The 16,105-nt window shown below is 47.8% G+C and overlaps 1 protein-coding gene across 4 annotated transcripts in view; it reads left to right on the forward strand.

The window, feature by feature from the left end:
* Window positions 1–16,105, forward strand: part of Myh10 (myosin heavy chain 10) — a 131,863-nt gene that overhangs the window by 84,152 nt on the left and 31,606 nt on the right. For 2 of the 4 annotated variants that reach the window (XM_057775512.1, XM_057775513.1), the window contains 8 exons: window positions 178–292; window positions 3,782–3,844; window positions 12,389–12,582; window positions 12,672–12,793; window positions 14,090–14,159; window positions 14,402–14,562; window positions 14,869–14,977; window positions 15,066–15,197. In XM_057775512.1, coding sequence (XP_057631495.1) covers window positions 178–292; window positions 3,782–3,844; window positions 12,389–12,582; window positions 12,672–12,793; window positions 14,090–14,159; window positions 14,402–14,562; window positions 14,869–14,977; window positions 15,066–15,197 — 966 coding nt within the window. The remainder of the gene's footprint in view (window positions 1–177; window positions 293–3,781; window positions 3,845–12,388; window positions 12,583–12,671; window positions 12,794–14,089; window positions 14,160–14,401; window positions 14,563–14,868; window positions 14,978–15,065; window positions 15,198–16,105) is intronic. The other 2 variants (XM_057775514.1, XM_057775515.1) reach the window with 1 other exon arrangement.

Raw genomic sequence — 16,105 nt, forward strand, 5'->3', positions numbered from 1 at the left:
AGTGCATTTTGTGTAGTGTAAGGTGATGGTGAACATGTCTGCATATTTAAATATACTGTTTCAGCTACCTGACCATGGAGAGAGTCCAGTCTGAGGATTGGTTAGTGAAAGATGGTGATTATTTTTGTGTTTGGTTTGTGCTCTCCGATTGATCCCACTTGGCTTTGGTGCGGGCAGGTGGACTATAAGGCAGATGAATGGTTGATGAAGAACATGGACCCTCTGAATGACAACGTGGCAACTCTCCTGCACCAGTCATCAGACAGATTTGTGGCTGAGCTTTGGAAGGACGGTGAGGATGAGCCTGTGTTTGATTTAAGCTCGGCCTGAATCCTCTGTAGTTAAGGTTTATTTATGGTTCTCTTACTTACATGTGTGTTTGTATATATCCATATGTTTTTATTACTTTAAAATCTTTCCCTAGAGCAGGGCTGCCGTTATGTCAGAAGTTGTCCATTTTATGAATACCTGGATTAAGAAAAAAATAACAAGACACTTGCCCCCTTAGATGGCTGTGAAGAATATGGAAGCATTACACATTCAAAGCCACAAAAAATTACGGGATCCTTCAGGCTCCCCAGTGACAGTTGAGGTTATGACTTAAAGGCACAGGCACAACCAAAGAAGATCCTTTTCCTGGTGCTGACACAGGTCTAGCAAGCTGCATCTTCCATCACGCACATATGCACACGCATGCATGCAGGCACACGCAGTAGCTAGTGAGTGAATGCTTCAGTATCCTGCGTGCAGGCCAGCGCCTATGTCCATTGCTCCCCATAGTTCTTCTGTCTGTAGAGACCTCAAGTGTTTGTCTGATTTCTGGTGACACTTACCACAGGCTAGATTTTACTAGGATACAGAATGCTGTGTTTCTTTAGACCTAATAGGAACACACGCCTAGAACTTAGCCGTCTGCCACCCTTCATCCTAGTTATGTCCCTCTTCCTCACTGGGCCTCGGGTGACCACCACAGACTCAGTAACCAACTCACTTCGCTTTCTTGATAACATCCCAAGGAGTGTTAGTCCAGCCGTCTTCTCAGAGGCAGAGAGAAAGAAGCACAAGAGACAGAGAGGGCTTTGGGCAAATAGGCAAAGGAAAGAGAAAGGGAGGGATGAAGAGAAAATCTCCAGGGGAACAGTGACCATCTGAAGGGCAGTCCTCTCGGGGATGACCGTGCGTTCCAGGTCCTTGTATAGGAGGGAGCTTGTAGGGGTGGGGCATGGCACTCACGTGCACGCCTGTACCCTGTGAAGAGGTGTGCCGAGACTATACAAAGGGGGAGGGGGCTTTAGGAGAAGGCTGGCTCTTCTGCAAGTGCACAGTGTCCCTTGCAGTGACCTAGTTAGTCTAACGTGCTGTCTAAGTACACAGCAGAGGATCTTGGGCCTTGTTCGGTCTGCGGTTTCAGGGTTGGCCTGTTCCAAGTCTTATCACCATGGGATCTGAGAAACTGAACATGAAGCAGGAGAAAGACCCAGGCTCGGGTCACTCCAGGCCCTGGTGAAGAGTTGGCAGTGTGGACATGGGAAAGTCTCTCAGAGGAGGGCGTGTGGTGCTGCCTGTTATAAATATTTGCCAGCCCCAGGGGGCAGGTCATGTTCAGCCCCACCTTCTAGGTCAAAGAACAAGTTAGAATGACTTGGAGCAGGAAAGCAAGTAGGGTGAGCTGGTGTGGAAGTGAAAAGCCAGCACTCAGGAGTCCATTGTGGCTGGATAGTAAGGCTGGGCGGAAGGGTCAGGAAGCAGGAAGTGAGGCTGAGGTTTGAGGCCAGGCTCAACCCTAGTGGCCTGACCCAGATGGAGAAATGTGTAGACGTCATTGAATCAAGGGCACCCCCGTAGGTTTGTTCAGTCTAAATGTAATAAGGTGGGTTGTTGCCTGGGCAGACTGGTGACGCTCCCTGGAAATGAGGAGTGCAGGAGGTGATAGAAAAGAGTGGGTCTGGAGGGGATGCAGAGGGAGAGGGCAGAGAAGGCCAACGGGGGCCCCAGAGACTGAGTAGGAGAAATTAAGTTCTGGACTTGCACGCACTCTGGTAGTCAAACACACTTTGACCTCCTGTCTGTTTTCCTTACCCAAACTGTTGTGGGAGACCCTGGCTGAGCGCTTAGCCTGTGTACGTAGCCACACTGGCACTCCACCAATGCCTGGGAGATGAGGGGAAGCATAAATATCCGTGCCCTGCCCCAGACACGCTTGCCATGCAGTGAGGACTCGGGCAAACTGGGTTGTCTTTGCTCCCAGCTTCCTGAGATTCCTCTTCCACCTTTCTTTAGTTGCAGATACTGGAGAGGGGCAGGTTTTAGCACTGAAGATTTGATGGGTAAGGATGGAGATTGTGACCTGAGTGATTGAGTGCACGGGGGTCACAGATGATGGGCCTGAGAGCTGGGGCCATGCGTGGAGAATCCTGACCTCCATCTTGATATGAGTGCTGACACACCCTTCCAACCCTCATCGTCCGTGTTAGTCTGACCATGCAGGTTACACTGTATGCCCAGCTGGTTTTTAGCCCTTTGCCTGCTACAGATGCGTGAGTTGAGTGCAGTGGCCGCTCTTGTCAGAGGATGAAAAGTCTCATCTGCGCCAGGTTTGGTTTGACTCTCCTAGCCTGTACTCTAGAATAATCCAGTGCTGGCTCTCTTGAGAGTATCACTGTTAGCTGGAAGTCCTGTGGCCCACCAGCATAGTGGACAGTTGGTTAAACTTGAGACAAGAGATCTCAGCGCACATGCTGTTGTAGAGCAGAATACAAGTAGAGAGGCAGCCCTGGGCTTTTCTAGGCTTGAGGACTGGATTTTACACACAAGGTCAGTGGCAGGTTCAGAAGTCAGATGAGGGAGCCAAAATGGGGAATTGTCACTGTCCCTCAAGATTTAGAGGTCTCTTGGGCTAAGAGAAACGTTTTCCTGGTGAAACATAATTATTTCCTTTTTGTGCCTCTGGAATGCAAGAACAGAGAAGGATGGGTTGAACACAATGGAGAATATACGATGGTTGCATACAGCTTGTCTAAGGCAGCACAGTCCTCTGAGCTGAAGACACTTTGTGTTAAAATCCAGTTGATGTGAGAGCTTCATACAGCTTTCTCAAGGCCGGACCTAAAGGAATGCGTGTATTGATGGCAGCCCTGCCCTAGAGATCCCTAGTGCCCTGCTGTTAGTAAAAGCCATTGTTGGGAATCTTTCAGCCAGCTACATAGGAACTCATGCCCTTCCTTGTCCCTTACATAGGTAAACAGCAACAATAAAGCTTGCGTTGTTGTGTACGGTGCCCCCCTAGGGCACTTGCGTGAGTGATGGCATGATCAAAACTTTAAAGTTATCGTAACGTTTGCTACAGCAGACTTGAGTAGTTAGCCAATTCTTTAGACATTTGTATTTGAAGTAAATTATGTTTCCAAAATCTGTACTGGAAATTTTGGCAGTAATTTATCTTGGCACTCTGATTTAACCGCAGTCTTGCCCAGATGTACTAATCGCAAGACAGATTAACTAGCGCCTCGTTACTCCTACGTGTTGTCAATATGACATACATGGTGCTCACACCTGGAGTTGGGAATATGCTCTTTTGATTCAGCTTAAATTTATTACATAAAGAACTTTATCCAAATGCACAGATTCTCGAAACAGTAATTTTTGCATAGGATCTGCCCTGGACTGGCTACAATGGTGGCCCCGTTTCAGAGTTTACTTGTGATGTCAAATGTCTCTCACACTAACCGAAGTGTTTGTGTATCTGCTCTTCTGTCCTGTTTTCACTGTTTCTCTGCTTTAGAGATTCAGAATATTCAGAGAGCTTCTTTCTATGACAGTGTTTCTGGTCTTCATGAGCCGCCAGGTGAATGCATACAGCCTGCAGGGCCTCCAAAACAGAAGGCTTTTAAGGCCGCAGGAGAAATGGTGGGGGTGGGGGCTGGCTGGGAGGCCTGGGAGGCGGGGTTGGTTTGGGGTTTCTGTTCGTTTTGCTCATAGGCCTGCATGAACGACCCATTTCATGCTCCGTTTTATTATACTTCAAGGCAAGTGTTTGTGTAAACAACTCAGTCGCTACTGCCTACACATCGCTTCTTTTATGCATAGCACTGACAGTGTTGCATATTAAAAGGTGTCACTGCCTTTTCCACCTGTGCCATTTTGATACACACTTCCCGTGGATTGTCAGGAACTGCTCTGCTAAACAGTGTCTCTTCTGTCCCTGAATCACACTTTACGTTCTCGGCTCTTAAGGAATTCTAAGAAGTTTCTCTTGAAACTACTACATTTTGTGAACAAATTTGTGCTTACCTCAGGATTGTTGGTCTCATCCTTGTTCCTTTGGTTTGGACTTGGGACATTAACTGGCTGTTGACCTTTCCTTTTGAACTGGAGGCACTGAACCTGTTTATAAGGCTTGATGTATTCATTTTGAGACATCCCAGTGGAATGTTCTTAGAATTTATGCTTTGCTCTTATAATTGACTCCAAATATTTAGATTTTGTACTATTTTCAGATATATCCTAGGACCAGAGGGTTCCCAAAAGCCCCGGATAGTATGGATCTCACTTAGTCTTCCCATTTTTTTAATGAAATTATAAAGTAACAATATTTGAAGATAAAGTCAGTTTCATCTTATAAAGTGTATGAATTTGGAACATGAGAACGCTTAAGGCTAAACCCATCTCAGAAGTTACTTCTTTGAATGGTCTAGGTCTGTGCTCTTTTATGCACGTAAAGATACTTGCCCTCAGCTCTAGCTGGCACACTGTGAAGGAAGCCAACTGCAGGCTTGGAGTGGGAGTAAAGACTAGGAGATGACAGGCAGCACAGCCCACAGTGAGAACTCCCCAGAATTCTCACGCAGAAACCTTTAGCCCAGTTGTCTTTGGCTGTGGGGAGCCCCAAGGGTGCAGAGGAAGAGAGAGGAAGGCGAGCTAAAGCAATTTTTCAGACTTTTACAGTCTTATGACTTGTGCTCTATCAAAGGTTGGCATTTTGAGAAAGGCTGAGGCAGAAGATCACAGGTTTGAGGTGAGCTTGGGCTGTAGAGTGAGACCTAGTCTCAAAACAACAGAAAAGTTAGCAAAATCTGTTTACGATGGCTCAGAAGCAAAGTGCCCTCTCTGGAGGTCTCTGAAGGAACAGTCAGGGCCTGTTGTTGTGCCCTCACATTTCCCCAGCACCTGGCATTGAGAAACATACCCTAAAGAGATAGAGGAAGTCGCTGGAGTGAGCTGCAACCCCACACACTGGTCTCCATGGGTAGCTTGACCTAACCCTGCTCTGGGAGAATTGATATGTCAGGTGCACAGACCAGACATTTGATTGTACTGGCAAGATCCAGGAGAGAAGCCCTCATTTCAGTAAACATGCAGCTAGCTTGCCACATTCCCACCGAGCACTAAAGCTGTCTGTCTCTGTCTCACAGTGGCTTTTGGTTGAGCTCCTCAACCGAAGTGGCAAAGGTCTCAGACTCTTCTCTCAGATCCCTCGCACTCATCTATGCAGACCTTGACTTTGTCAATATTATGCAGCAAAGTTCTTCACTCCTCAAAACCTGTTTATAGGTCTGAGAGACCCCAGGGGAAGGCGTGGGGTTTAGAGATGAATATCCGAGAGGCTGTGTTTTCGGTGCTTTCCTGGAAGACAGGACAGTTTCTGGGACTGATTGTGGAGGGCTTGACATGCTGGCCTCTAAGGAGACACTGGCAGTCCTGCACGCTAATATGGACGCTGTGCTTCCAAGTGTGGTTGTCGCCAGGGCTACATAGGCCCTGCTCCTAAAACAAAACAAAAAAAGGATAAAAAAATGAGCCTGGGGTGGAGATGTTCAGAAGCACCAAAGAACATATAAGAAGGAAGGACTGGAGTTAAGGGATTCCCAACTTAAACATGTGGGTCCTCCAGGCTTCTACTCTAGTATCAAGGAATGATCTGTTTATTGTGGAAGTCCAGATTTCTGAAGACAGAGCAGATATGGAAGATGCAAGGACACTGAGCACACAGAGAGCAGTACCTCAGAGTCAGTGATGCTGGGGCTACTCGGTGCTTCTAGACTTCCATGGTTTCTAACCATCTGCCCGGCACTGAACTGTGCTGACACGCCCTTCATATATGATACCATTCAGGTGTTGAGGCCCACATGAATTGCAGCCAACAGACCTGAAAGGTATCAGGAGAGAAGAAAAAAAAAAAAAAACACCAAATGTGGGAATGCCATGAAGCGAGTTGAGCTGCTGGCGGAGGCTCCCTACAACCGACCATCTTGCAGAGAAGCCGTCTTGAGATACAGTAGCAGTACTTAACTGGACTGAGAGTCAGACTTGCCTTAATTTAGAGGAAAGTGCTTTACTTTAGCTGTGGTCAAAACCTGCCGTGAGGATCTTCTGGCTCTACAAGCAGTCTTGTCCCTGTCCCTGTCCCAATAGCATGGTGTGTCCTGTAGCTGCGCTGGCGAGGCTGCGGCAGCAGACCCATAAGGCCAGCCTGAGCGACACAGTGAAGCCTCTCAACACACTCTTTAAGAAGCCATCAGTGGAAGTTCCATTTAAGAAAAGCCAGAGGCATGGCAGGACAGTGCTCACCACTGAGTGCCTGTCCTAATACCACCCTAGGGACCGGGCTTGGCTCTGTCTGTGCTTAGTGAAATCTTCATCTTTCAGCTGGATAGATGTTGTTGTTGTACATGGTCCATAATACCTTTTTATCTTGACTGCTGTATGATGTTTTTTGGTGTTTTTGAGGGGCCTACCACCCAACTCCCAAGTAAATCACACACACGGAAGCTTATTACTTACAAATGCCCAGCCTTAGCCTGGCTTGTTTAGTGTTTAGATAACTTAAATTATCCTGACTACATTTTACCTCTGGGCTTTTATCTTTCTCTGTTTCTGTATGCCTTTCTTTACTTCTTTCTCCATGGCTTGCTGTGTGACTAGGTGGCTCACCCCTGATGTCCTCCTCTCCTTGTTCTCTGGCTCTTCTTTTTTTTTTTTCTTCATTCTCTAGTCTCCTTCTATTTATACTCTCTGCTGGCCCCGCCTTTCCTTGCTCCTGGCCGTTCATCTCTTTATTAGGACCATCAGGTGTTTTAGACAGGCACAGTAACACAACTTCACAGAGATAAACAAAAGCAGTGTAAACAAAAGCCACACACCTGAAAAGAATGTTCCTCAACACTGGGGTTTTACCAATTGAACACTCAAGGAGAAATATCATTTCGGCACTGGGGTGACTGATACCTGACAAGGACATTGGGCTCACAGGGTCACAGGAGCATGGGAAGTGACCTAGCTTTTTTGTTCATTGGTTTGTTTTTTCAAGACATGGTTTCTCTGTGTAGACGTGGCTGTCCTGGAACTCTTCTTTACCAGATTGACCTCACAGAGATCCGCCTGCCTCTGCCCCGCAAGTGCTGGGATTAAAGGCGTGCACCACCACACCCAGCTTGCCCTAGTTCTTGATGTTCAGAAATGTGCCTGTTGCAATGGCTGCATTTGCAGCTGCTTTAATTATGAGAAGTAATAACTGTCTATTTTCTTGTTTTGTTTTTAATCAAATCCACATTAACTTGTAGTGTCTCCAGGTTTAGCTAGTAGACAGTCAGGATGGACTACCAATATCCATATAAATCCTAGTATCAACCTGACAGGAAGAGGCAGGTGAACCATTGCCTTATGGGAGAATAAAGGCTTCCAAAGAGGGTGGAGAGGGAAGGGAGAGGCATGCCAGTCCTCAGGTTTTCTGGTGCTTGGGTAAGAAAGCCTGCTTTCTTTCTCCTTCAATCCCATGATCTTATCGACCTCTCTGCCTCCTGGAATCTCTGAAAAATTTCTACGTCCACTAAGATTATTCCACCGGTCTGGCCCTGAGCACCAGCTACGTACAGGTTGTAGATCTGCAGTTGCTGAGTAGGCGCCACACAGATGTGTTGTTTGAGGTTGTTCTGGGAACTCAGCAGCGAAGTATTCGATTCCTGCGAACACTGCGGGGAACCTGAGGCTTGCCCCACTGGAGACTCTTGCCAGGAGAATATAGTCTATGCTTAGCCGTCCCTGCCTGGCTATTAAAGTGGGCAGGGAGTAGGTTTCCTCGCTCTTCTCACAATAAATTCCAAGCACTTCAAAGGCTTAGTAGACACTGATGCTTTTGTCAGGTCTTTGAAAGTGTCTTGTGCCTCCTCACCTCCTAGGTTGTCCTCCACAGGCAGGGACAGTTAAGGTCCTTGGCCCTAGACAACGTCACCCTCTATAAAACCTGGTGATGGCAGTTTTATGGTGAGATAAATGACAAGTCCCCTTTTCTGAAATTATAAGTATAAAATCCACCTAGTTTCTGACTGTCTAAGATTCACAGGGCAGTAAAGGGTAGTGGAAACACTTGGCAGTTGTTTGCACCGTCCAGGGAGCCCCGGGTGGACCCACGTGCCCACCACCAGCCCTAGCCAGGCATGGCGACCGAGGGCTCTGCTCGCTGCAGCCTGCTGATGCTCTCGTCTGAATTTTTGTTTTCTGCCTTTCTCTGCTTCTGTTCTCGTCATTTGCGTAAGAAAAGACCCCTCTAGAATAGAAATTTATCTGAGTCGTGGTTTTTAATGAAGGTATGCGTTTATTGACGTGCTCCACGTCATTTAATGACGTTCCTCGCGTGTTTCTCTATTACCAACAAGACAGTTTCGCTCAGTGGTGGAAGCCAACCCTGAGTTCTAAAACAACCTGAAAATCTAAAGTATTACTTTTTTAGAAACCTGAATAATTTTAAAGAATAATCCAAAACTATCAAATTTGAAATCAGGCCGATGATGGCAGTGCTTTTGATTATTGGCATTGTGAGCTGGACCTGTGGCATGCAGAGTTACAAAACTGCCCCACCGCTGGCCTACCGCAAAGCTAATGTCATGAATCCTTGGGAAGTAAGTGCGGCACCCTCTCTCTTGTGGCAGTGATAATTTGTTCTTTTGGTAATGTCTGTTTTCCAACAGCCACTGTTCAATAAATAGCTGCTAGGTTCCTGCACTACGTTCTGGCCTGCACCGGGCGGTCAGGGAGGCAGTAGCAGTTGTCCTGGCTTAGTGGTCATAGGTCAGAGTGACCGTGGAGACCGCTCCCAAGCCTCTGGGATGTGATATGCTGGGGAAATAGCCTCCCTGGAAAGCTGAGTCAAGCAGAAAAGATGCCTAGAACAGTGTGTGGTGTTTTCTCGGGAACTTTTCTCTAAGAGTTAAAGGTCACAGAAGGGAATTAGCCTGCTTTGCCTTGTGAGCACTGTGGGGGCAAGAGCCAAAGAAGAGCAATCTGAGGAAGTTAAGGAATTGAGATGTGCAAGTGTTGGGGAATTGGCCATGTGACCAGCAGGGGAGAGCAAAAAGAAAGGATGGACGAGTCCTGGTCCATCGGAGGCTGCGACTGGCGGCTGGAATGCAGGCTTGTGGGGAGAGTGTCTGGAGAGTGGCAGCAGCAGGGCCAACCATGGTTCAGATGCCACCTCACCGCGAAGCACATGGCTCTGTTTCGGAGGAGGGGACTAAGATCACACAGCTCGTGGGTGGCAGGTGTCTGACTCTGGCTCAAGTTATGCCGTTCCTTGTATCCTGTGCGACAGACTGGGAGAAATCCCAGTTCCATTACACATCACACTGGGATAGAAGGTGAACGGACGGAAGGGTGTGACAGCCAGGAGTAGAAAATAAATGGGACGGCAGGCCAGAGGAAGAGCTGTATAGGAGAGTTGCCGGACCCCAGTCAGCAGGAAGGGCAATTGCCAGGCAGGACTAGAGGGCTGCAGAGCAGCAGCTGGGTGCAGGAAGACTCCCTGACTCCCAGCTTCTACTTGGATTGAGCAATGAATGCCCACACTGGACAGATGGTGGTAGAGAATGGATCAATGTTATTCCTATCTGTCCCCTTCCTCCTGACCATTGTCCTCTTCCTCCCTTGTCCAGCTTAGAGAGTCGTCCCAGGCCCTCATCTGTGTCTGTTTTCCCCTGGGGCAGCTTATCAGCCCCACAACTTGAACAGTCATGTTGACAAACCCAGTTTGCTTTGTTGTTCCAGCCTCTCCTCTTAGCAACATGCTATGGCATCGTACCTGTCCTCGGCACTTCCCTCCACTTTGGGGGATGCGGACACATCACGTCCAGAGCTTAGGTCCTTTCTACCCAACCACAAGCTCACTTCTCTCCCATCTTACCCATGATCTCACCCTCCAGGTTCTCAGCTGCTCAATCCAGAATTCTAGGAGCTGTCCTTGACAGGTCTCCTTTTCATATTGAGTTAATCATGCAAGCAAAGTATCCTGCCATGAGAATGTGCCCTGACCCTTCTGGGCCATCTCCTCTGTGGTGTCACTCGTGTAGACTGCCACCAGCCAGGAGCCTAGACCTTCCCAATGGCCCTGCTCACAGTGTCGTCCCCCCAACCCCGCACGCCCTGCCCGCCCTGCACTCATTGGCCCGCTGTCTCATCCTTAGTCTTCACATACTAAATTGCAGCAACCAGAGAGAGATCTCTTAACTGTGTTTCTCCCTCAGCATCTTGCTTTTTTCTTTCACTGCACTTCCCACTTTATTATTTAAACATATTTAAAAATATGCTTTGTTCTATCACTAACACATGAAGTAAGAATGTTAATAATAGATGTTACGATTCTGCATGAGACCAGATGTAGTACTGTAAAAGCAGACATCGTAGGCACTTCACAAGAGTTTAGAGAAGACAGAGGTGCCTCTGTGATGTACAGATGTGATGAAACACATCTGGTGGCTGGGCGCTAGTTAGCCGGGCACCTGTAGTTTAATCAATGACTGAGAGCGTGGCTGGACGAGGGCTGATGTCTGTGCTCTTTTCTTGCCATGTCCTAGAAGGCTTTCATATGACCTTAGACCACAGAACTGAAAGCTAGAGGCAGAAAAGGGGGAGGCTCTGGAGAAGCTGGGAGTGGGCGTAGGCAGGGCCACGAGAGCCCGAAGTGAAAGAGTCTGCTGTGGTGGTCAGAAGGTAAACATCCGGGGTCAAGGAAAACAGGCATGGGGCAGCGTCCATCGCTTTAACAACAGGTGGGTCCCTGTCTGGACTGTACTGGTAGGGCAGGAAGACTGGGCTAGAAGCTCACTTCCCAGTGGGCCAAATACTGGGAAGGTAGTGGAGGTGACGAGTGGCAAGCGTGAACTCTGAAAAGCTGGCCTCTTGTGATCCAGAAAGAGACACGGATTAACACATAATTGATGGAGGCTTACAGCTTATAGGACAGGAAGCGGTGGTTGGTAGTAGACTCCAGTGAAAGGGAGATAGGTCAAAGGGACAGAGAAGAGTGAGTCCCAGATGATGGGTGAACTCCAGGGCACAGGCACAAGTAGTCGCTTTGATACTGGCTTTGAAGTCGGTGGCTTTAGAGGGGCAGCTTCCACACATGGGCCTGGAAACCACATAGCTCTTCCTCAGCCGTTGTCCAGCTCCCATCCCAGACCTGCCTCGGGTACTTTACCCCTTGACCAGAAGCTCCTCTTCTGTAGAGACCTCACCGGAAGTCAAGACCAACTGAAATCTTGTGCATGGAGCCCCTACCCACAGCCCGGTCCCCACAGAGATGAGGTGGCTCTCAGAGTCGAGGAGGGCATGAACAATGGCAGGTTGATTCCTATTCTAGTTTCTCATAAAATCTTTGAAGAAAGCACATGGCACCTTATGCAGTGGATATGCTAGGGGCTGGTACTCTTTCAGTCTCAGCGTTAGAAGGGCCTGTCATGTTGACCTGTGAAAACCCATCTGCTTTAACGATCTGGGCGAGTCTGAGGAGGCTCAGCCAGTGGTTCTCAGAAGAATCCTTCCTGGTGTGTGGTCTTGTGTTTACTTGCACTTTGAGGAGACAGCTGAGGCTGAGGTTCACACATTGCTCAGAATCGAAGTGAGCTATTCTTCCTGCATTTGCTCCTCAGGTTCAGATGGCTTTCTTACTGGGCATGTGCTGGCTCAGGAGAACTCCGGGCCCTAAACCCTGAGCGTAGCCACTGAGTGGATCTGTCCAGTCAACTTACCTTTATGAGTATTTGCTGAGCCATTTCTTCTGGGGAGACTTTCTCCTAGCACCAGTCTGTGTATCAATAATGCCAGCCAGAGATCCTTCCATTTGCCAGGTAATGGCAGATCTCGCAGGCAGACCTTAGCCTAGCGCAGTGGAAGGCACCTGCCCCCATGGTGCTAGGCGCAACTTGTGGAGGTACTGCAAAGTCCTGCCGTATCAGTGTGTGGCTGTTAGCTCCTCGGCTTGTGCAGTGTCTGAATGTGCTGCCTGCCTTTCCTAGACGGCACCTCTCACCATCTGTTCACAAAGCTTGTGCTGCTGAACTATCACTGTCTCTCCATCCCCCTGCCTCACCTGGATCACAGCTGTCTCCTCTCCTCTCCCCAGTTGACCGCATTGTAGGTCTGGATCAAGTCACTGGTATGACTGAGACAGCTTTTGGCTCTGCATATAAAACCAAGAAAGGCATGTTTCGTACTGTTGGGCAGCTCTACAAGGAGTCTCTCACCAAACTGATGGCAACTCTCCGAAACACCAACCCCAACTTCGTTCGCTGCATCATTCCGAATCATGAGAAGCGGGTATGTGAGGCAGAGCTCATGCTCGTGTTCTGAGCTGGCCGGGACCAGGCTACTGAGATTAAACTGGAAACTGTTGTTTGCTCGCGTAGGCTGGAAAACTGGATCCACATCTCGTGCTAGATCAACTTCGCTGCAATGGTGTCCTGGAAGGGATCAGGATCTGCCGCCAGGGCTTCCCCAACCGGATAGTTTTCCAGGAATTCAGACAGAGGTATCGCTAACTTTTCCCTGTTGTGTCTGTGTCCAATTTACCTTAGCATGAATGAAAATGCTGATAAGAGGAGGGAGGCTTTCCTATGAATGGTCCTGCAAAGGGAAGACCCTGATTGACTGCTTCTGAGCACTGAGACGTTCGCCATCTTCAAAGCCTGGAAGTTAACTAGGGGGTGAACAACAGCTGGAAATTTAACATTCGTTCAGACACATCTACTTGAAATTTTAATATGTATTTTAATATGACAGGTATTTTAAAGATAGATGAGTAGTGTATATTAAAATACAAATAAAATAAATAGAAGTTTAAGATACTCCAGAAAAGATTTCTGAAAATATTTTGGGGTGGTTCCATCTTTGTTCAGTAAATGTTTTTCCAGTGTATGTGTGTGTGCACACAATGACACACCTCTAGAATAACGGAAAAGTGAATAGATGAGAGAGAGTAAGATAAAAGCTAATGGGAAGAAACTGATGTGTGCAGCAGCAACTGACAGACATGGTGGGAAATGCTCTGGGAAGTGATTTTCTAAAGTCGTTAACTCAGTTGCTCTTTTTTTTCTTTTTCTCCTGGAAATTAGATTCAAAATATGCCTATTGTTGATCCATAAAATAATTAGGGGCTTCCAGGTCAAAGAAGGGTTCCTGTGACCTTAGTGTTGTCATCCATCCCATGCCCCCTTGTACCTTCCTGGAAGCTGCTGCAGTTGTAGGCATCAGGAGACGCTGTCAGGAGCCACTGTCTGGTAGTCAGGTCTTAACTGTCAGGAAAAGACGATATAAGTGGTGTCTGGGATACCCAGTTACAATGGCTGACTTTCTGCTGTGGGGTTTTCTAGCTGAGGCGTGGCTATTCACAAAGAGTTTTAAACACAGAACTCAGTGGCCATGAGTACACCCATACCAATGCCCTGCTGGTTGTCACCCTGTTATCTTCCGGGGTTCTGCACAGAAGCTCATGGCATTGCTCTTGTGGCCTTTTTATAATCTGATAAATGCTTAAAAAGCTGACTGGCTTGTCCAAAGTCTTGTACAAAGACTCAGATTTTTTCATCTTAAAGATTTGGATGTTTTGTGGGAAACGAAGAAAAACACAAGGTTTTCAATACCAGCTTTGATTCTTCTCTGCCAGACCCCTAAAACTACACTTCAATCCGAGAGAATTAACCTTGTCTTTACTCCACTACTGAGTAGGAACTGGACCTGCCAAGGCCTGGGGCTATCACCTGCCCATCTCTGGCTCTGCTCTAAGTCTTTGTGCTGCCTGTCATTGTTCTGCCTTTTCTTTCTCCAGATATGAGATCCTAACTCCCAACGCTATTCCTAAAGGATTCATGGATGGCAAACAGGCCTGTGAGCGGATGGTAAGATTTCTTTTTGTTATTGTCTTTGAGACAGGGTCTCTATCGTATAGCCCTGTCTGTCCTGGAACTGAGAGCTGAGAGATCAGCCTACCTCTGCCTCCCAAGTGGCAGGATTAAAGGCGTGTACCACTGCACCTGGATTCTTTATTGTGGTGACAGTGATGATGATGATGATGACGATGATGATGATGACGATGATGATGATGATGATAGCAAAAATAAGCAGGATCCTTCTCTCTTAGATCCGGGCTTTAGAACTGGACCCAAACCTGTATAGAATTGGACAGAGCAAGATATTTTTCCGAGCTGGAGTTTTGGCACACTTAGAAGAAGAAAGGGATTTAAAAATTACCGATATCATTATCTTTTTCCAAGCTGTATGCAGAGGCTACCTAGCCAGAAAGTAAGTAGACTCGTGAATCCAGCACCTCTGAAGCACATTCTTGGGCTAGGTATTGTGTTTATTCCCATAATGCAAGAGGGCATGAGACTGACAGGCTCTACTCTTGTGGAAGGTGCATTCCCACAGGAGCAGCATCTGGGCGAACAGATGTACATTCTAAACAACACACAGGGCCAACAAGAGAAACAAAAGGGTTGGGGTCTGCTTCAGCCGAGGTCCTGGGAAAGCCATCCCTGAGGGTCGTCTGCCTTAAGACGGCCTTCCCATGAACACCTATGAAGCTGTGTTTTCCTTACTGTTCTTCAGGGCCTTTGCCAAGAAGCAGCAACAGCTAAGTGCCTTAAAGGTCTTGCAGCGGAACTGTGCGGCGTACCTGAAGCTGCGGCACTGGCAGTGGTGGCGCGTCTTCACCAAGGTGGGCTGGGCTGAGGTCTTCCTCATGGCAGACTTAGGCCAGCAGGATGCGGCAGGGCTATAGTGATGAACTGTTCAACTCGTCACAGGTGAAGCCTCTCCTCCAAGTGACCCGCCAGGAGGAAGAACTCCAGGCCAAAGATGAGGAGCTGTTGAAGGTGAAAGAGAAGCAGACGAAGGTGGAAGGGGAGCTGGAGGAGATGGAGAGGAAGCACCAGCAGGTGTGTGCGCCTGCTCTGCAGTCAGCCCTGACTCAGCAGCCCTTGTGATAATTATAAGTAGCCACGCCCACCGCGTCATTGTACTAGGGGGTTTCACTCATTTTCAGAGTGTACGTGTTTTCACAAGAGCTCCGCTGGCTCTTGTGGTTCAGATTTATATAGGTTAAAATTCACTGCACCTTGCCTTTCTCATTCTTTGAACACACAGTGGATCGTGCTGGCTGTGAAGCTTGTGTCTAACCCTGTGTGAGATGGGGCTCCCCATGCTGCCTCCTCATGTCTGCCTGTGAGGAAAGGAGAACGCGGAGGGCAGCACGGCTGAGCCAGGACCCCACTTGCACTGCTTCAGTGCCCAGGACCTGAGGCAGTGCCCCTCTGCGGGCATGTGCAAAGGCTGAGGAGCATTTATGACTGACAATAGTATCAGTGTGGAAAGCCAAGAATATTCACTTGATGTGTGGCAGGCATTGGTAGTTCCCAAGAATTTTATTGTTTTTAGTATTTTGTTTTGATTTGTTTTCAGTAGAGTCTCACGTTGTAGCCCAGGCTGGCCTCATAATCATGGCAACCTCTTGCTTCAGCCCTCCAAGTGCTGGGATTACAGGCATGAGCCACTGCCCCTGGAACCTTTATAACACTTTAATAGTCCCCTTTCCTGTTTATCTGTCCCTTCCTAACTAAACGGACAAACCATAGTTCTTAAAGTGGTAAGAGCTTAGTATTGATTATTCAAGATAACTTAGGACAACAGAAACAACCAAAATATCTTTTCATGTAGTTTATTTTATACATACACACACAAGGCGTACTTGAATGTTCTGTCATATTCTGTGTTACAAGGAGAGAGGGCCTGCTTTTCGTCCTGGCCAGATGGCTATCTTACACCTGAAATAACCACACAGAAATTG

Source organism: Chionomys nivalis, chromosome 7 (genome assembly GCF_950005125.1).
Source record: "Chionomys nivalis chromosome 7, mChiNiv1.1, whole genome shotgun sequence".
NCBI lineage: Eukaryota > Metazoa > Chordata > Mammalia > Rodentia > Cricetidae > Chionomys > Chionomys nivalis.